The sequence below is a fragment of the Cinclus cinclus genome, chromosome 23, assembly GCF_963662255.1.
Source record: "Cinclus cinclus chromosome 23, bCinCin1.1, whole genome shotgun sequence".
Lineage (NCBI taxonomy): Eukaryota > Metazoa > Chordata > Aves > Passeriformes > Cinclidae > Cinclus > Cinclus cinclus.
The window spans coordinates 8,319,636-8,340,693 of record NC_085068.1 but is presented as its reverse complement, the minus strand read 5'-3'; the positions used below and the strand labels follow the sequence as shown (position 1 = coordinate 8,340,693).

The 21,058-nt window shown below is 43.0% G+C and overlaps 1 protein-coding gene across 1 annotated transcript in view; it reads left to right on the top strand.

Annotated features, from left to right (window-relative positions):
* The window catches only part of CLSTN1 (calsyntenin 1), a 28,553-nt gene extending 7,560 nt beyond the window's left edge, over window positions 1-20,993 (top strand). The window contains exons 2-19 of the mRNA XM_062507721.1: window positions 1,649-1,771; window positions 4,972-5,001; window positions 6,391-6,586; window positions 7,514-7,722; window positions 7,953-8,102; window positions 8,201-8,386; window positions 9,487-9,735; window positions 10,582-10,703; window positions 11,403-11,565; window positions 12,658-12,708; window positions 14,398-14,555; window positions 15,161-15,309; window positions 15,795-16,021; window positions 16,325-16,495; window positions 17,075-17,220; window positions 17,792-17,927; window positions 18,571-18,755; window positions 19,394-20,993. Of these exons, the coding sequence (XP_062363705.1) occupies window positions 1,649-1,771; window positions 4,972-5,001; window positions 6,391-6,586; window positions 7,514-7,722; window positions 7,953-8,102; window positions 8,201-8,386; window positions 9,487-9,735; window positions 10,582-10,703; window positions 11,403-11,565; window positions 12,658-12,708; window positions 14,398-14,555; window positions 15,161-15,309; window positions 15,795-16,021; window positions 16,325-16,495; window positions 17,075-17,220; window positions 17,792-17,927; window positions 18,571-18,755; window positions 19,394-19,588 (2,846 nt within the window). The 3' untranslated portion in view covers window positions 19,589-20,993. The remainder of the gene's footprint in view (window positions 1-1,648; window positions 1,772-4,971; window positions 5,002-6,390; window positions 6,587-7,513; window positions 7,723-7,952; window positions 8,103-8,200; window positions 8,387-9,486; window positions 9,736-10,581; window positions 10,704-11,402; window positions 11,566-12,657; window positions 12,709-14,397; window positions 14,556-15,160; window positions 15,310-15,794; window positions 16,022-16,324; window positions 16,496-17,074; window positions 17,221-17,791; window positions 17,928-18,570; window positions 18,756-19,393) is intronic.
* Window positions 20,994-21,058: the final 65 nt, after the last annotated feature.

Below are 21,058 nucleotides of genomic sequence, written 5' to 3'. Positions count from 1 at the left end.
ACTGGAGCAGTGTGCCATCTGAGCACTGGGACCATTGGGCAGTGTCCCTGGCATCTCCTGCCTCTTTGCTGTGCTGCAAGTGAGCCTGTGTGAGCCTACTGAGGCAATAGAGTGTTGCCATATTAAGTAAAACCACAGGGAGTAATTAAACAAGGTTTGCATTAAATCAGGTCCTTGTGAGTTCTTTCTTGCTGCAGTGGTATGGATGAAGATGATATATCCTGTCTGCTGTTGCTACTAACTAGTAAAAGTTTGCAGATGAAAGCATATTGGGAGTGTTATGGTTTCCTGTATGAGTTCTCTAGGTTTAATCGTTTATTGAAGTCTCCTTTTATCACTGTTCTTTGATTCCCCTAGGTAAGCATATGGCACATGACAGGAATCCATTTGATTTTGTTGAAGAGGCAGGATTCAAGAGTCTGGGTTAGCCTTCCATCTCTGCCTGTTTTGACAATCTGCTTATAGAATTCTTTAGAGGTGAAATAGCAGGGCTCAGCTGTGTGGTAATGTTCAAGCTGTAGTGTAGATTTTGCTGTAAATTGCACAGGCATGCATTTGATAAGTTTTAAGTTCTCCTCAGATCTCTCCTGCAGACCAAAACCTGGGTGATGTTGCCTATGGATTGCTCTTTGGTGTGTTTGTTGTAACCTCTATCTGAGCGTTTCTTGCATTTCACTGTGCACTGTTTGCTGAATACTTGATTTTGTCTGGTAAGGAGCAGTTTTCAGGCCCTGTAGGATGTTTTTCAGTAAGGCTCTAAGCCACTGGATACAATGCAATCTGGCAGAATTGCATTTGGGAAAATTGTACTATTAAGGGAACTTAACCATCCAGGAGCCACTCAGGTGGTCACACACCACCACCTGAGCTGGGGATCATAACATAAAGCTAAATACTTAATAATGAGGGGACTCTCCTGCTGGATTGTCCCAGAGTAGATGAAGCCTAGCAGATAATGTGATTTGATCTTGTATCTTTAGTTGTGTACTAGAAAAAAGCTCTTTTTGAGGCTGATGAGGAAAGACACTGTATGTCTGTGCAGAGGTGAAGGATACTCTAGTGTGAGATTTTTTTAGCGGAGTTTCCCAGTCTCTTAAAACAACTACTAAAGAAATGAAGTTTGATCCCTTTTCCACCTGTTTTCTTAAAGATAGTGAAACCTTCTACACAGGACAAAAAGCTGACATGAGAACAAGTGCTCCTGTTGTGAAGAACAGTCCACCAGCTGAATCCCAAGTGTTCTGTGGTGGGGGAAGCAGAGTGTAGACAAACCTGGTGTTTTGTGTTGGCCAGACTTCCCTCGTGTGCTGCTGACTGAGGCTTTGCTGGTGTCACACTTGGCACTGATGGCAGCAGCTCCCCATCACTGCTAGAAGGTTTTTTTGAATTGCACTTCAGGGGCATCTTAAATCCCTGCATAGTTAGAAAGTAATTTAAATTCTCTGAGTTACTTTTGGAAAGCCTACAGGGACACTCGGCTCTTCTGAACGTACTTAGCCAGGATTTTGTCTCGGATCTTTTAGTTTGTTAAAACCTTGATTCGGAATTGTAAAAGAGGAAAATGCTGGAATTGGTATTGTAAAGCATTTTTAGAAGTTTTCATTGCCAGTTTCAGATGTTTTGACTTTGCACTTTGTTTTCCTTTCAGTTAACAAGCATAAGCCGTGGATTGAAACAACCTACCATGGCATAGTTACAGAAAATGACAACACGGTGCTCTTGGACCCCCCTCTAATAGCCCTGGACAAAGATGCACCTCTGCGTTTTGCAGGTAAGGAATTCATCTGCATTTCTGTTTGAAGGTGTGGAAATGCTTTCTTGGGGGCAAATACTCTGTGTTAGTGTGTTTTCCCTAACAGCAGCATAACACTTCAAAGCTTTTAGATCCTGGGAAATGTGTGTGCATGGACCAGTGTTTTATTTCAGGTTTGCAGCTGTATCCAAGTATCCAAACCAGAAAGTACTTTGCTGCTTTGATTTCATGTGTACATGGTGATTTTTCTGGTGTTTTATTTTTGTTTTGTTTTCATAGTGCCTGTCCTCTTCCTCAGTCTTCTAGATTCCACATTTCACAGCAGTCAACGTGGGAGTTCTAAAATAATGGTTTCCTTACCAGTCTGAAGAGAGTTTTGGTTTCCTTAGGATCTTTTATTTGTGTCTTAATAGAGTGAAAATACTAATCAGTAGAATTAGGATTGCATATCTATGATGAGTTTGTTTAACAGTCCAGAAGAACTTCTTGTTGCTGAAGAAAAGGCTTTTTCTCCTCTAGCAAAGAATATAGAGAATGATACACAACATACGTGCTAAGTGTAGGCTAATTCCTCACTTTGAACATAGGACTGACAATTTGCTTATAAACTTATATGCAGTAGAACTTTTTCTGAAAACTTTTGTTTAGGAATATGTATTCATTAATTGGATGCAGTATTATGGAAAGTCCTTCTTTGAATTTGACAGTGTTAGATGTGTTTGAAGAATACCATTGGGCACTTGCAGGTATTTAAATTACTTGTAGTGAATAACACAGGCTTAAGTTGGATATTTGCAGAAGCTTATTTGGTAAAGCAAAATTTGAGAGCCAAGGATCCTAGTGAAGTACGTAAAGTGTCGCTGAACCATTTTTGGGAGCAGTGCTTAACCTGGCTTCACAGAGGAAGAAATAGGAGAGTGGTTAAATGAAATTTAAGAGCCATTTGGAATGTTCAACAGCATTGACTGCATTGAGTGCTGCAGTTTTATGGCAGTTTGGTCAAAATTTTCTTGAGGTACTGCTTGAAGTAACAGTTCTGTTGTATTATTATAAGTCTGTAATTATTTCCAGTTAAGTTGAAGATAATGGTAAATTTGCTATTCAGCAGTTGAGAGACAAGGCTAATGCTCTGAAATTCAAACTTCCTCATGTATTGGGTACATATGGCAGAGGCTCTTCTGCTGTCTTAACTGGAAATAAAACTGTGTACAAAAAACTTTCATTGGCAAACAAAGAAGCTCGTGTTGGGATACACAAAATATCTTAATTAAAAAGTGGAATGGGAGGCCTGACCTGTGCTCTCAGGGGTGAGGAGAGCATGAAATCACCTCTTGCAGTTCTGAAGTGCTTTAAATGTAGGTGCTGGTGTCCAGAACCTCTCGGGAGTTCAGTTCTGTGCTTTCACAGCAAACAAAGCTCTGCTCAGGATGCAGTGGCTGCTTTAGCCCCTGCTGCTGTATTGCTTCAAAATCAAATTTATTCATGCTTCAAAAGGCTGGATGTTTTAATTAATTGTGCCCTCTAGCTGAGCTGTGAAACTTCTGAACTGTCTGCAGGTTTAAAATACTTTAAGTAGAGCTCTTTTGCTTTATTTCAATTTTGAGCGTGTCGAAACATCTCAAAACGAGGTCATTTAGATGCTTTGTAGTGCATGAACTGTGGGGCAAATAAAAGTAACATTTTACTGCTTTGCTCACTCTGTGCTGTGGTAGAATCCTAAAATTCAGGTGTGCAAAAATAAGTGGGGTTATATAGATGTTTATTTCTTGGGTTATTTGTATGGTTTTCGGTGTGAAGTGACACACTTTTAAAAACAGGATGAATATAGTCATGCCAGCTTGCCTTAAACTGCCTGGCACATAGGGACAGGGTGGAATCAGTCTTGTGCACCATCACTGTTACAGTTCTGCTGGAGAAGAGTGACCATTCTTGTTCCTCAGTGAATCTTTTCTACATTATAAATTCAAACATGTTGGAATTTGATCTTAAGTGATTTTGCTGAAAATATTAAAATGAAAATGAAGGACAGTTACATTTTTATTCTACGTTTACGGTTTGTGCCTAAATTCAGTCTGATGGCTGAAACTCTCAAGCAGGGATTTCCCTTTGCTGTGCATAAAGGAACTGAAATTCTGTTAGATTTGAAACAGACTGTTATATCTGGATGTGCTCTGCTGTGAGAGTGCAGTGGAGGGTCTCATAGCCAGATGTTTGAAATGTTTCCCTTGGTTTTTTGATGTGCCTGTGACAGGGCTTCAGTCCTTCTTCCCCCACCCCAGGAGAAAACCACTTCTCACCCACAGTTCTTTATTTTCCTCTTGCTACTCTGGGATGCAAGTGGTATTTTGTGGGGGTTAGGATTTTGTAATTTAAAGCATGAATATGTCTAGAGCTTTGAAAAGGCTCTTGCAGCATCTCTATTGATTCTTTGTAAAAAAAAAAAACCAAACCCCAAAATCCATGCAGCCCTTGGGTTCCTCTCCCTGGAGGGAGCTTCCCCTGTAGGGGTGGGCAGTGCTGCTGCCACCAGCCCCAGTTTTAGGAAGGGAGCTCTGCTGACCTGGGCAAGACTGGGCTCAGCTGGGAAGGGTTTTTAGAGAAGTGTCCTGTGGAGGAAATGACACTGGGAGCAAACAGATTTTGCTCTTGTCCCATCTGTGGCTCACTTGGTAGCAAACCTAGCAGGAAATTTTGTTGCAATAGTGTTTTCTGCCATTTTTGTGTCAAATTTGATGCTATCCTGCTAGGAAAACATACAGGTCCCCCTCCACATTCCTTAAGTTAAAACTTGTTTTCATCAGAATTACAATTTATGTGTGTATTTTTTTAGTCACAAATTATGGTAATACTTTTAATAGAATAATGTAAATAAATTCAGATCAATTCTGCTTTATGGGCAATTATTCATCAACATGCAATTTTGGAAATATCTTGTTTAGCAGTTGGTATTATTAAAAAAGGAAAGGGAGAAAACAAAGCCTTGGTCGGGTGAAATATTTCAAAATTCTGCAAGTGAAAACCTGGAGTTAAAATATTAAATCATATTTAACATAACTAAAACTCTAAAATTGTAACAGTTACAGCAAATCACCACTGGAATTTTAAAATACAGTTTTTCCAAAGCTTTTCTGTGTAATGTGTGCATCTTTGCCTTTTCCTTATTTGCTCCCATTCAGCCTTTCCTGTTACTGACTTGGGTTTGTCTTTTTTCCCTTTAGAGAGTTTTGAGGTGACAGTCACCAAAGAAGGTGATAAAGGGTTCTTTCTACCCCTTTTATGAATATTAACCTACTAACTTTGGTTATGAAATGGGGAATCAGCACTGAAACAGAAGATCCTGTCATGCTCTTTTGTCCCATTTATTCTCCCAGTTGTTTTCTGTTTGAAAATATATTGATAAAAAGTGTTATGTAACCAAACCCTTGGTTAGAAATATCTGTAAATCAGACATCCATTTGAACCATTTGGGGTTACTGTGCATTGTGTGGACACTGAAGAAGTTGTTTGGGGAAAATCAGCATTTTCTGATATTTTCACTTGTAGATTACTTTCTTGGGACAGCTGAAGTTTTCCACATGCTTTGTGCAGTAATGCTGGAGTGCTGAAGCTTTACAGCTTCCCTGCAGTGCACACTCTTCAGGACTGACTTCAGTGGTTTTAAATATGAGTCAACCCCTTTTTTTGAATACCTCTAGACATGTTTTCATGAGGAGTGAGTTGTTGATACTGAGAAACCACTGCAACTGTAATAGCAAAATAGTGGGGTTTGTTGATGAAAGAAAATCCCCATCAAAATATAACAAGTTGCAGAGGTAAAAACACAGTGTAGGTGGTCAGACAGTTTATTGAGTGGCTTTTGTTGTGTGCTGGCCTTACCCAGCTGTGCCAGCCAGACTCTTGTAGTGCAGCCTTGGGCTTAGATGTGTTCAAAAAACATGTGCTGGGGACTTCTTTTCCAAGTTTGCAGGGTGAAGAGTTTGAATAGAAGGAAAGCCTTCTAAATGTTCCCTGAGAGCTTCCCTGACTAACATTTGGCCCATGTTATAGATAGCTGTTGAAATGGATGCCTGAGAAGTTGGTATTTCTACCTTTCTCATTCAGTAGTTTATTTTGATTCCCTGATTTTAGCCAGGTACATTGCACAGGAAGACTTTGTCCTTTGATCTGTTGACAGAATTTCTGTAATTCTGGTGCTGAACCTGTACTCGAAGCCTTTTCATCCCTTGACTTGTAGCTGTGCATTTTAACCCCTTGCTCTGGTCAAAGTAAACCAGCTGCCCAGCTATTGCCAGTAGCTTGGCATAGAAGATATTGCCAGTGGCCGTGGCTGTATGCTCACGTGAGATCTACTGTTGCCCGAGAGCTGTCTCAAGTACTCCTGTGAAATGCCTGTCTACATTTCTCTTTTTCTCTTTTGTACTCCTGCATGAATGGATGCAAAATAAACAAGTTGCTTGGAAGGCAGATGTTTGCTTCTTTTTACTAAAGTTCCCAGAATTCACCCGTTTTAAAGCACAGTGCTCTTGCTTTGTCCACAGACCCTCACAAACCCCTGGCTGCAAAATATTTGGGCATTTATTTAAAAAACGTATCGTCACATTGACCAGTTCTAACCTGTGTTTACCTTAACTCTGTAGGTGAGATTTGTGGGTTTAAAATCCACGGGCAGAATGTTCCCTTTGAAGCAGTGGTAGTGGATAAATCCACTGGTGAGGGAATAATTCGCTCTAAGGAGAAGCTGGACTGTGAGCTGCAGAAGGACTACACGTTCACCATCCAGGCCTACGACTGTGGCAAGGGACCAGATGGAGCAAATGCAAAAAAATCCCACAAGTAAGTCAGCCTGGGGTGGGCTGAGGGGAAGTTTGGCTCCGAGGAGTCTCCTGCCTGTGGTGGTGCATGGTCTGAGTATTGAGAGTAAATGTGAACCAAGTGTTCATACTGGAAATATGGAACCACAGAAAGGGTCAGCATGGGAGGGACCCCACTGGGTCATCTGGTCCAATCTCCCTGCTCAGGTAGGGCAATAATAGTAATTAAAAGAGCAGCCAAATGGACATGAACTGCTTGGCCATCCCTTCATTTGTATTTTAGGTGGTACTGCTTTACCCCTTGATGTCTGAGTTTGTTAGAAAACCAGGTGGGGATAGAAGCAGGGAAACTGCTTATACAGTTAAAATCCTGTCTTGAGTTAGTGGAGTTAGCATGGGATACCAGGCCTGGACACTGTTTTGGAATTCAGCTTCTAAATCCAAGAAACTGGTTTAAGAAGTCGGTCTATATCAAGCTTAACAAAATGCCAAAGCATTCATGTCTATTGTTTCCAGACAGCCTCACCAGAGAACCCCAGATCAACAGCATGGAGCCTGCATTAAAGAATAGGAACAAAGCAGTCTTTAGCTTATCTTTATCTAAGGAAAAACCACAGTATAAAATAGTGTCTAGAAAACCCACTTGGGAATAACTGTTTGACACTCTGGAGTAAACATCTGTAGAGCATGTGGGATATGAACAGTCGTGTGAAGCAGAGAGTGGCATAAATAAGATGAGGACTAGAGTAGCAGAGGTCAGCTTGGTGACAAAGAAAACCCTGCTAGTTCTCTAACTACACAAGGGTTTGAGTTTTATTTGCAAACACATGGCACAGGAGCAGTGCAGGTTCCGAGCTGTCAGGTGGAAGGACTGGTATGGCTTTGGTGGCAGAGGGGGAGCTGCTGTAGCCCAGTGCTGTCCCTGGGAGCCCTGTGTGTGTCACTGCAGGGCCACAGTGCACATCCAGGTGAACGACGTGAACGAGTACGCCCCGGTGTTCAAGGACAAGTCCTACAAGGCCACAGTCATCGAGGGCAAGAGGTATGACAACATCCTCAGGGTGGAAGCTGTGGATGCAGACTGCTCCCCCCAGTTCAGCCAGATCTGCAGCTACGAGATCGTCACTCCAGATGTGCCCTTTGCCATCGACAAGGACGGTGAGACACGGGGCTGGGGCTGTCACCCAAGGAACAGCAGTCACCCTGCTCAGCAGGCTCTGGGCCTGAAGTCTGGCACTGGACAGTCAAACCCTGCAGGGTGACTCACTTGCAGATCCAGTTTATTCAAGTCTGTGTGAAGGACATAGGTGGTACCTGGATGCATTTTATGCAGCAATGACCCTGAAGGATTGTATTGATGTCTGACAATTTCTTCTTTTCTGTGCCAGGTTATATAAAAAACACAGAAAAATTAAGCTATGGTAAAGAACACCAGTATAAACTGACAGTAACAGCCTATGACTGTGGGAAGAAGAGAGCTGCTGAGGATGTGTTGGTTAAAATTAGCATTAAGCCTACGTGCAAACCTGGCTGGCAAGGTTAGTTTGCTCTCCTTCCTCTTTGCTTTTAGCATTTGCTGATGCCTTCAGTTAAACACAAGACATATTCAATATTGTTTCTTTGGATAAATATTCAGGTTGGAGCAAAAGAATAGAATATGAGCCTGGCACTGGTTCTTTGGCTCTGTTCCCTGGGATGCATTTGGAGACATGTGATGAGCCAATAACCTCAGTTGAAGCAACGGTGGAACTAGAAACCAACCATATTGGAAAAGGCTGTGATAGAGACACCTACTCTGAGAAATCCATCCACAGGCTCTGTGGTAAGAAGGCTTTTGTTAAAATAAAACTGGCCTCTCTTGCTTACTAGTTTTGCTTTGAATTTTATGTTAGACCAGAAATCAGTGAGTAATCTGGTCTTCATTTGCACATAATTTCCTTCAACTCATTTCCTCACTGGCAGCAAAAGGCATGAAATTGCCTGAAGGTGACTTCTACAATAATTCTCAAATGTGGTAAAGAATCTCTTTCTTCTGCCTCTCTGTCGTCTTACATAGACTAATAATGTGATTCATGTTCAAGAGCTGAAAGAATTTGTGTGGAAGGGTAAAGCCATTAAAGCGTTTCTGTTTTTCTGAGCCTGATGGATATAGTGGCAGCAATCTGAGAAATACATGATGAAAAACTAGAGAGAACCAAGAAAGAGTAGTTTGGAAAAAGACAGTTAACTTGGATCAGTTATATTTGTAGCATGATTGCCCTAGGAATAAAGGCCCTTGGCATCCACTTATGCTGCAGTTAAAGGTCTTATAAAAAGTCAGTGAGTCCTTTGTAGCCATATGGGAGAATCGAGATTACAGGATAAATTATCACTCACGATTTATGTCTTCAGCCTCAGTCAAAAGTAATTGAAAGTCTGAATAGCATGTAACCCCAGAGACCCAGACAATTCCTGAGCTATTCCCTGATTGAGGTCAGTGTGACGTTGGAGGTACCTGCTGCTCGCTGTGCTGTGAGCAGGCACTGAGCTGGGAGGAGTGCCTGTGCACTCTCTCCAGCTGGATCACTTCTGGTCTCACAGCTAGGCACAGTGTCTGGAGAAAGCTTCATGCTCATAGGGCTGAGGGACAAATGGCATTAATGAAAGGCTTCCTGAGATAGAGGCAAAAGGAGATTCCACAGCTGTGGGGATGGAAACTGTTTTGCTTATTATGAGATCGGTTGTCTACTCAGAAGTCAAATTTGTGGAAGTTACCATGGTATTAGATGCCTGTAAATTAGTGCCACATTATTTAAAAGGAGAATTGCTTGGTGGGTGATGGTAGTACATAATCCTGACAGTTGGTGCTGAGATAAACAGTTGAATTTAAAACCAGTGGTTGTCTCTTAAATTTCTGTTTTCATTTGAGCATTTGTGTTGTAGGTGCTGCTTCTGGCACAGCTGAGCTGCTCCCCCCTCCAAGCAGTGCTGCTAACTGGACTGTGGGGCTCCCCACGGATAATGGCCATGACAGCGACCAGGTCTTCGAGTTCAATGGCACCCAGGCTGTGAAGGTTCCAGATGGTGTTGTCACAGTCAATATGAAAGAGCCCTTCATGATTTCAGTATGGATGAGGCACGGGCCCGGAACCAAAGAGAAAGAGACAATTCTGTGCAATTCAGACAAGACAGGTTTGTCAATACTTCAATTATAAACAGTCTCTTTGCCTGGTTGGGTTTTTATGTGCTCTGGCAGTGCATGTGACAGTGTTTTCTCTACCTTAAGGTTTTCTTGGAATTGAAATGAAGTTGACTTTAAAAATCACTGCTGTGCATATGTTTAGGCTCGGCCTTAGATTATGTAGCTTCAGATTGGGCAGACTTGTTTTTCTAATTCCATTTCAGTTTACGTTATGCACTTCTTTCGCTGTGGTAGATCACTTGTTCTGGCACTGCAGCCTCGAGTTTGCATCTCCAAAGATAGACTTGTTCTTGATGCTGCCTAAAAACGTTGCAACACACGTATCAGGTCTAGTGACAGCATTTGCTGCTGTATGTTTTTTTTCCTTAGGAGGTCATAGTTTCTCTTTCTCCAGAGATGAAGTTGTTTTTTTTTATTCTGTGTATAATTTCACTCTCTGCTTATAACAGAGAAACAATAATTTGGAGAATGCCATTAATAAGAAGGAAATGTGGTAACCCTGTTTCCATAATTGCCATTTGTAACAAAAGAAGCTCTTCTGTTTGCAAATAGAGCTCTTCTACTCCTGCTGACAGGTTTATCTCTGTCTCTTCAGTGCCGCGCCTTGGTTTAGGATGGGTTTGGGTAGAGACATGTCTGTCCGTTCTGAGCCTCACAGGTTCAAGGGTGTTTGTCCTCGCCACCGTGCGGATGTTTTACATTCCTCTTACCGCGCCTGATTTACTTCTGCATTGATTACTGCCTGTCAGTACGTGGGTGTTGAGGTGTGGAACTGCAGAGCAGGGGAGCTCTGCTGGTGAGGCTGGCAGGAACTAACGCTGTGACCCCAACCGCAGACATGAACCGGCACCACTACAGCCTGTACGTGCACAGCTGCCGCCTGGTGTTCCTGCTCCGCCAGGAGCCCGCCCAGGCCAAGGCCTTCCAGCCTGCCGAGTTCCACTGGAAGCTCAATCAGGTGAGCCTGGAGGGCTGCCGGGTGGAGTGCTGGAGGGAAGCCACCAACAGCTGACCTCCCTGGTAGTGAGCTAAGTAAAGAAATAAAAACCGCTTTGTGCAGCTGCAGCTTCACCGCTGCGTCTTGAATATGGAGTAGAAAATGCAGTGTTGGTCTTAGAGCTGTGACATCAGTTGTCTTCACTAAATGCACTCCATGGGGGAGTGCAGGAGAGAACAGGAGGTATTTATTCCAGGTTGTTCATAGAGTTCAAGTACTCCTGAGCATGTGAGATTTTCTCAGCCCCCTGGATCTGTGATAAATAGTCATGTTTTTTTAACAGTTGCTCTCAGCAAATACCTGTCCTTTGTCAAGTAAGGTTGTCTTATAGCAGTATTTCAGGATGTGCATGCATGTAGATAATGTATTTTTAGATTGAAGTATGCTGTTATTTAATATAAAAACTAAAGGAAAGGAAGTATATGCAGCTTCCTGTACTGGCAACAGAATAAAGAATTTTTTTGTAAATGTTTGGCAGTCAGTTTGCTTTTCAGATGTGTGCCATGTGTGTGAAAGATCAACTGTGTCTGTACAGGCTTATATTGTAGGTCACTGGTACATCTGCATGTATGTTTATGTAAAACATGGCACCAGCTCACTTACTGAACTATAGTGGGAAAAGAAAATGACAGTAGAATTTTTAAAACTCTCTCCACTCAGGTGTGTGACAAAGAGTGGCACCACTACGTCGTGAACGTTGAGTTTCCTGCAGTGTCTCTCTACGTGGATGGTGTTTCTTATGATCCTTTCCCAGTCACTGAGGATTACCCACTGCACCCTTCCAAGATAGAAACACAGCTGGTGGTAGGAGCCTGTTGGCAAGGTAGCTATTTACAATTGTTAATACCTCTAATTCACTTTTAAAAATGAAATCTTTGTGGTTATCTAGAAGTACCCAGCAGATCATTTTAGTGCATGAAATGTAACTTGTTTTGCCTCTTGCAGATGGGTTTTGCTCCAAGCTGGTATCACAGATTTCCTCTGAGTCATTTTTTCCATGAGTGTTTGTTTTCTCATTGGCCACAGGTGTGGGAAATACAAGGCTGCTCACCAGCCTGTGTTCCATCAATGTGATTTTTGTGGTGGCCATGGGAATACTGATGGCTTATTTTTAATAATAGTTGTAACAATAGCTCATGTACTTCAGATTACCAAGCAAACATTTCAAGTAGGCTGAAAAGCATCTTGTAGGAAAAGTGTTCTCGTCAATGGAAGCCTGTCCAGCAGACAGCTCTGCAGAGCTGCACAGCAGTGCTGTCTCCTGGGTGTTTTACCATTTGTGCTAATAAAAATAGACATCTGCTTTATTGTCTGCTCTATTCAGGCTGCTCTTAGTTATATATACAGCTCCTCTCCAAGGAGAAAGATTTTATCCTTTTGAAGAAGTTCTTTTAACAGTTCTTTTAAAAATTTAAAAGCCACTTTTCATCTTTGGTGCTTCCATTTGATAGATTGACTGCTCAAAACATGGGATTCTATTATTGATTAAAAAAAATCTGTGTTGATAATGACTTCTTTTGATCATCTTTCAATACCTTTTGGTGATTTGCTGGATTAGTCTGGATCTCACCTTAATTTCCCCTCAAATGGAGCCAGATGTTAGACTTGTGTTGAGCCACTAGAGGTGGTTTGTGTGAGGTTTCCTCTCTTGGTTCAGGTGTTCTGCAGCTTTGCTGGTGTCACTGCTGCTTGTGTGTGGGGCTCTTTGGGCTGTGGTAACAACACTCTGATGTGTCTTCCCTGCACTGCAGTTCTCCATGTTTCCAAGAACTCAGAATCCTTGAGGAGCTGGGGCCAATATAAGCAAATTTTGGGGGATGTGCTGCTTTGTGTTTTCTGGGATTAGAGAGTTTGCCAAATTGTAACTACTTGGTCCTTTCCCTGTTGTCCTATTCTTTGTCTTGCTTTTCTACAGAATATACAGGAAATGAAAATGACAATGAAACTGTGCCCGAGACCTCTGCAGGTTGCTGGAGTTTTTTCCCTACTGTTTTATTTCATTTTTTAAGCCAAGACATTGCTTCATCTCACACACAGCATGAAATGCAGGCATTGCATTTGGGCCATTGACCTTCACATAATCCTCTCCTAGGCTTGTGTCTTCATTGTGCTTCTATTTGCAGAGCATCATCAGCTGACTTCTGCTTGGTTTGGGGTTTTGTTTTTTTTTTTTTTGTTTGTTTGTTTGTTTGGAGTGTTTTTTGGTTGTGTCCAAATGTACCTCCACGTACAAATCTAAAATGGTTGTGGTTGCAGTGAAGTGGTGAAAAAAAAGGTGCTGATGTAAATATCAGCTGTAATCTCTTTCATCCAGTTTTGTAAAAGCATAAACACGTCATCCTATATAAATGTATGTATTTCTGCATGTAGATATGTGTCTTTATTGTAGAATTCATTCAGTGCATTGGGAAGGACCTCTGGAACTCAGATACCTTTGCTCCCCTCTCAGAATAAGACTGATTTCATATTTAGATCAGGCTGCTTGTAAAGACAGACCTGTAGTTTACAGGGGATACTCATGTGGTCAGATATTTATATAAAATTCTAGTTGCAGTGAATAGGCAAAAAAGCTTTGGCTACCAGCTATTTCAGATTGGCTACAGGGTTATTTCCTCATAACAAATTTTAGTGACAGTTCAATTGGTTTACAGTTGGAGATACTTTAAAAATTAGTGTATATTTTTAAAATTTATTTCAAGATATGTGCCCTTCCGGTAAAGTTTTAAGAGTTGTTGGAATAGTCTGGATTTAACTGGCAAGAGGTTTCTACCTGTGTATCACATTTTAATTTGGCAAGGAGGGAGCGGCATCCAGGGTGTCCAGAAGCTGAAGCTATATGAAAACTGTATAATTTGTAACAGGACATTTCACCACTGAATATTCAAATTGTACCAAGGATCTTTTATCACTTAGAACTCCTACAACAAGCTTAGACATCTTTCTAAAATCAGGTTGCTTAGTAAGTAATGGGCTTGAAATACACATTTCCAGGTGGTGTTTTGTGGCCCCAGGATTTAGCTAGATGGACTAGGTGATCATTCTGACATCATCTTCAAAGGCATTAAGGAATGCTCTTATCAGGCTGAACTCAGATGTCTAAAAATGAGTTACCTGGGTTTAAATGCTCACTCGAATCTCCAGAGAGGAGATGGCACCTTTAGAGGGGGCAGGTAGCTCTTGGACACCTGTCTCAGAATGAGCTCAATGACTTTACAAAGTTCTTTTCTACCCTTGGAGTGGGGAGAACCTGTGGTGCTGGTTTAGTGGAGATCCCTCACAGCTGCAGGGATGCTGTCCCGTGTCCTGAGAGAGAAGGAGGTGTTACCTCAGCAGAAGAGTCAGGTTTCATGGTTCATCCCATTGGTCCTGTGGTTGATTCTGAGCACCACCTCGCTGTATGGGGCTTCTTTTGAAATGCTTGTCATGGAACAGTCAGTTCAAGGTGGCCACAGCTGTCTGAGGGCCACGTGCATGGTGAACTGGTTAATTCTTTCATTATGCCTGACCATAATCATAAGGTTAACACCCAGAAAAGATGAAAACTAACCCGCATGTTTATGATACTGTGTGTGCCAGCTGGCATACTTGTTGTTTTACAAAAGAAAAGGCAAAAAGGATCAAAACAAGTAAAGATTTTTTCCCTCGTTTCTTGAAGGTGGTGAGCTGCACATGGCTCAGTTCTTCCGAGGCACTCTGGCAGGGCTGATGATTCGTTCTGGAAAACTGGAGAACAAGAAGGTCATTGATTGCCTCTACACCTGCAAAGAGGGGCTAGATTTGCAGATGGCTGATGGTGTTGGCAAAGGTGTGAAGGTAAATTTGCTTATAAACAAAAGGAAACGGGCATTCCTTCCCTGATATAAGTTACAAGTTTCACTGGCAGAGTTAACAGGGTGTCCCAAATAAAACAATCTCATCTCTTGTGGCATTTTGCTTTAATATTATATAAAAGTAGGAAATCTTTCTTGTATAAACGTGGTCTTAGGAATGAAAGTTACTTTGCTGTCTTTTAAGAGAAACTCCATATTTGTAGGCCTCTATTTTACCAGCTGTGCAGATTGTCTAATAAAAGATCTTTAACAAGCATCTTCATAAAATGAGATTGCTGGCTTTTTCATTAGCAAGGCTGTGCGAACAGAGCTAAATCTCTCCTTTATGTTGGCTTTGTCTCTTCTGTCTTACTAGAGCCAGAACTATGATACATGCTTAGATTTAAAGAATGAAACCCCAAGTACATTCCACTGGGATAAGGCAGTGAGTGGGGAGTTTAGGCTGTGCCGCAAGGCTGGGAAATAATGGCCCTGTTGCTTTGAATATGGATGTCATTATCCTGCATTTACCAGTGCTGAGCTCCAGTCTGAATTGCCACATCAAGTCTCTTGGTTGGGTTCTCTTATGGTTTTCTTCCTTTTTTTCAGATCCACATGAACCCGAGCCAGTCTGTGCTGAGCATAGAGGGGGATGACATTGAGAGGGTGGACAAGGCCATGCAGCACATTTCCTACCTGAACTCCCGTCAGTTCCCCACTCCTGGCATTCGGAGGCTGAAGGTCAGCAGCACTGTCAGGTATGTCCTGGTGCTCAGCTGGAGCATCCCTGTGCAGTGGGGCTGGGACCTGCTCCTCATGGATCTCACTTGGGAGGGACACAGGAGTCCTGGGCTATGTGACCATCACACATTGCAGCACAGCAGATGTTTTCCACACCAGCACTCTGCTTTCTGCCTGTGAATGGAGTAGGGAGTATGTAAGATGGGGAGGAAATTACTGCTAGAGTGCTGGGAGTGTCTCCAGTGTCACAGCTTCATTAGAGGGGTTACCTGTGGCTCTAAGTCAAAATGTAGAAATGAGGCCAAATGGTAACTGTAAGTAAAATTAATTGTGAGATTTCTCCCTTGGTGGCTGTTTCATACTTTCCAGAGCAGCTGATGAATTTATCTAAGACTCTTGGGTCTGAGACAGCTTCTCAAAAATTTATAAAGCAATTACTGTATGTAATTGTGCTTCCCTCTCCAATAACCACCTTGACTGCAAACCTGCTTCTGTCTCTCAGGTGTTTCAACGAAGAGGCCTGTGTCTCCATTCCCTCTGTGGAGGGCTATGTCATGGTCCTGCAGCCAGAGGAACCAAAAATCAGCCTCAGTGGCATCAACCACTTTGCCCGCTCTGCCTCAGAGTTTGAGAGCTCCGAGGGCGTTTCCCTCTTCCCGGAGCTTCGCATCATCAGCACCATCACCCGGGAGGTGGAGCCAGAGGGGGATGGGGATGAGGATCCCACAGGTAACAGCCACCCATGCCCACCCTCCCCTCACTCAGGGCTCCTGGGGGAGGAGGTGTGGATTTCTCTTTTAGTACAGAATCCAGTGAGGGGAAGAAAGGTGTAGATCCTCTGGTCTGGGTTAACAGTAGCTTACCTGGAAATGATAAGTCCAGGCCATTATCCTCGTGTAAATATCCCTTGTTTGTATTTTGTATTTTATTTTTTAAATTATTATTTGTTATTACTTGTTCTCATCAGGCCTAGATTTTAGTATTTATTCTGGTGTTTCTGCTTGAATCTCTGGCTTTTTCTCTGCTTTTTAGTCCAAGAGTCTTTGGTATCTGAAGAGATCATGCACAACCTGGATATGTGTGAGGTGACAGTGCTGGGAGAGGAGCTAAATCAGGAGCAGGAGAGCCTGGAGATTGACATGACACGATTGCAGCAGAAGGGCATTGAGATGAGCAGTTCCAACCTGGGCATGATAATCACAGGTGGGGGTTCCTGCTGCTGCTCTTGGGAGGGTCTGAAGGGACTGACAAAGGGAGCAGTTCTAGAGAGGTGGCTTGTAACACCTTATTCCAAATCCTTCATTTTTTTAGAATTTCAAGCTTGGACTATCTTTAGAATTCCAATTCTGTAGAAAGCTGTGATTCTAGAAAATACAACATTTGAGAACCTTCCTTCTGCTCTTCTCTCTGTTCTGAATATCGGGTCTCCTCTGGACTGTGAACTGCAGTTAAGCTTTGCCCCAGAAAGGGCTTGTTCCTTCCACAGATAGTCCAGTGCCTAGGAGCATGCATCCTTCTTCTCTGTTATTCTGAAGTATTCGTAGAAAAGCTCCCAGAATCCCCTCGAAGTCTCACTGGGTTTAGCATTTTCTCACAAAACCAGTCCACAGGATTTCAGTGGAGCCATGCGTGTGTGTGTCAGTGGTGTTACCATTTCTGTACTCCTTGAAAATCCGTTGGCCGAGAAGACGTAGGTGAAGAAATGGAGTCATATTTACCCAGGGTATGAAGCTGTGGCAGTCCTTTGCAGAGCAGCTGCTGGAGCTGTGTGTCTCCCCACAGGGGTGGACAGCATGGCCAGCTACGAGGAGGTTCTGCACCTGATCCGCTACAGGAACTGGCACGCGGCGTCCCTGTTCGACAGGAAATTCAAACTGCTCTGCTCCGAGCTCAACGGGCGCTACGTCAGCAACGAGTTCCAGGTGGAGGTGGGTGAGCTGCCCCCTCGGGAGCGTGGCAGATAGCTAACCACTTACTGCTTTAGATTTTGTCCTGGAAATGTGAGCATTTCAGGCAATGGTTTTGATGTATAAACGTGATTTTATTCCTGTATTTCGGCTTGAGACAAAATCGTTGTTTGTAGAAAAATAGTGTGGCTAATGGAGGTGTGAAGTTCAAAGGTTGCATTGAAAACACAGATTATTAATTTAGCAAATGGAGTGAGAGTGGTGCTGCCAGAGAGCTGAGTGGCCTTTGTGTGTCACTTCTGGGATGCCACAGGTGGATGTGCTGTTCACTGTTGCTTTACTGTTTTGCTTGTGTGATGTGTGAATTTCTGGTACTAAGGGATTATGTTAAAGCACAGAGAGGCTGAAATTGCATTTCCTCTGTGGTAGGGTGCAGGTTAATTATTATTTAGTATGCTTACATCAAATAGATGAAGTACAGCAGAAAATGGCATTAAAGGCACTGAAATTTTATTTTTTTTCTCTTTATTTTTATCTCTTCAGAATTGTACTGTTGGGTTTTTGAAATTTAACACTTTCTGTTTGTCTCTAGGTGAATGTTATCCACACAGCCAGCCCAGTGGAACATGCCAATCACATTGCTGCCCAGCCACAGTTCATTCACCCAGTGCACCATTCCTTTGTTGATCTCTCTGGTCACAACTTGGCAAACCCTCATCCCTTTTCAGGTCAGTTGAGCTGGCTTTTTGTGGTGTTGCAGAGTTCTTTTCCCTGAGTTTAAACCAGTGTGTTGGACTAATAAAGCAGGCAGCTGCTCAGTCCTGTTCTGCTCTTGCCCAGGCAGGGAGGAGGGAGTTTCCAGAACCCAATGGAATTCCCTTTCCTGCCAGCAGAAGAACTTTCTGTTGGTGTGTATGTGTTGGAAAAGGGGAGGAGACTGCAAGACCTCTAAAAAAGTGAGGAACTGGGACAGAATTTCTTCTGAATGGCAGGAGGGAAGAATTGCAGTGCTATTCCTTTGATGAGTCATGGTATCTGCCCTTTCTGTTTTAATTACATTAATTTGGCATGGGTGTAGGATGTGAGAGGAAGAAAAATAGGCAATTCAGAGAAGAGTCTTGTGTGTGGTGGAATGTGCTTTCCTTGTGTTTTCAGTCCTTCAGATTGATGTAATTATATTAAAGGAACTGAGGTCTTATTCTTACATTCCTACTGACTTTTTAAGTGGCTGTAGACAAACTGCCTTTGTGTGAAATACAGGAAACACAGTAATATACATGAAATCCTTGTGTAAAGCCATTTCCCCTGGCAGGTGAGGGGGAGTAGTTATTAACACAGCCAAGAATACCAGTGTTGTGTTTCGTGGTGCAGTTGTCCCCAGCACAGCCACGGTGGTGATCGTGGTGTGTGTCAGCTTCCTGGTGTTCATGATCATCCTGGGCGTGTTCCGGATCCGCGCCGCGCACCAGAGAACCATGAGGGACCAGGACACGGGCAAGGAGAACGAGATGGACTGGGATGACTCTGCCTTGACCATCACTGTGAACCCCATGGAGGTAACCTGGGCAGCTGCTGGCCTTGTCCTGCTGGAGTGGGTGGGATTGGCCATGCAGAACCAACCCTGAGCACAGGGCAGAGAGACTTCAACTGGGAATTCAGAACCAGTGTGCCAAATGCCAGGAGCAGTTGTTTGGGATCCTGCAGGGGTTAGTTTCATCGTGGAGAATGGGATTTTACAGGCAGTGTCCAGCACCAGTGTTCATTGTGTGCACAGTGCCTTAAGCACGGCCTGCTTTTGTCTAAACTTGCAGGAATTTATTGTCAAAACATCTGTGTTTATGGTGTTTCTTTCTCCTGTGGCTGGCGCCTGAATTTTTAGAAAAGTGGGAGCAAGGAAGATGTGTGATCTTCATGCTCTGTGTCCTATTGTAGGATCCTTCTCCAGTAGAATTTGCAGTACTGCTTCACCCTTCAGAGCTACACTGTGTAGAGTGCCAGGATTGACAGCAGTGTCACAGAACTCTTTACAAAGTGCTACTTCCTTTTATATTCTCTGTTTTCTGCCTAATTCCTGCTGAACTTCCAAATCCAGCAAGGAATCTGCAATAGCTCTTCCTCAGTATAGTGCTTTGAATAAAGAACAAAAAGAATTTTAGCCAGTATGGTAACGACAGCTAATTTTTTGTCTGAACAGACTTACGAGGATCAACACAGCAGTGAAGAAGAGGAGGAGGAGGAGGAAGAAGAAAGTGAGGATGGAGAAGAAGATGACATCACTAGTGCAGAGTCTGAAAGCAGTGAGGAGGAAGAGGGAGAGCAGGAGGAGGACCAACAGAATGTTAACAGACAGCAGCAGCTGGAATGGGATGACTCTACCCTCAGTTACTGATTCCAGCTGCTCCCTTTGTCTTTATGTTCCCGCTCTAGAAGACTCCACTGTAACACACTCCATTGGTACCAAGGATTCATGGTGTTCAAAACAAAAAAATTCATTCTGGCCAGTAGATTGACCCCCACACAAGCCGTGTTTGTGTTCTGTCAGCTAGTTCCTGATGTTTAGGGTTGTAGTTAGCACCTCTTCCTTCAGCCATGCCTCAGTGACTGGATTTTTTTACGCTCTGTGAGGAACCACCTTGCACTTTTTTCTTCATGTCATCTCAGCTAAGTGACTCTACAGCTCTGTAGCCATTGCACATGAATTTCTGAACTGTTTTTGGTTTTTTTGTTTTTTGTTTTTTTTTTCTCAGTGAAACAAACTTGGCTTTGTTCCTTTTTCTGAAAGATGCAAAGATTGCTTGTTGACAAAGGGTAAAGCTGCTCATTTCAGCCTGTTGATTTCTTTTAATTTTTTTCCCCCAGATTAGTGCATGTGTAAAGTGGCAGAATGAGGTTAATATTTAGAAGATTAACAAGACTTTTTAATATTTTGTAAATATATTGGAATTATGTAATTACGTCATTTGTGGTAGTGAAAACAGGGATTGGGGTTTAAAACATGCTAAAGTGAAAAATCATGCAGCATGAACTATTCCAAGTCTCATCCTACTGCAGCAGGAGCACGGGCACAGTTCTTAGTGTAGATGTTCAGTAACTCTGTCTTGGCCTTGACTGCCATGTGTGCTCATGCCCCGCTCTCCTTGAACTCCTTCCTTTTCTTTCATCTCCTTTTTTTTGCAGAGGGAACAGACAAGCTTGTGAGAAGTTGTAAAGGCTTTAGGAGCCTCTGCAGAGGTTCAGCTCCCCTGTGCACTACAGTTTGTTTTTATTTTTTTTCTCCAATTAAGGCTTGCCATAAAGGCTTTTAAGTTATTGGGGAAATAACACTACATGTATGGTGGGCAGATCTGTGTGCTGTGGGCTGTGGCCACAGCTCCTGGTGGTTCAGGGAAGGTGCCTGGAGTCCAGTGTGGGCTGGGCCCTCTGCAGCCAGGTTTGGGTGTAGGGGATTGGCTCAAGCTGGAAGTCTGAGACCTGGGTACCTGGGCTACCAGCCTACATGGATAGGCATTTGGGGTTTTTTGTTGTTAATTTTTTTTTAGTTTGGCAGTGGGAGGGTTTGGGGTGTAGCTGATACCACTGAACACTCCTGTTCCTCCCCTGCAGCCCCTTGTACAGTAATTCAGATTGTTGGTGTTTCAAACCTTTGTTTACACTTAGTAATTGTGTTTTCCTGCTGGTGAAAAACTGTAGCATAAATTATCCAACCAGAAAACCTTGGGAATCATGTTAATTCATGTGATTTGGGTTGTTCTGATCCCAGTTCCAATTTGGGATTGCAGAGGGCAGTAGCTGGAAGGTACAAACTGGGGGGGGTGGCGGGGGGGGGCTGTTTTTTTCTGTCAGGCAGGGTTGTTGAACT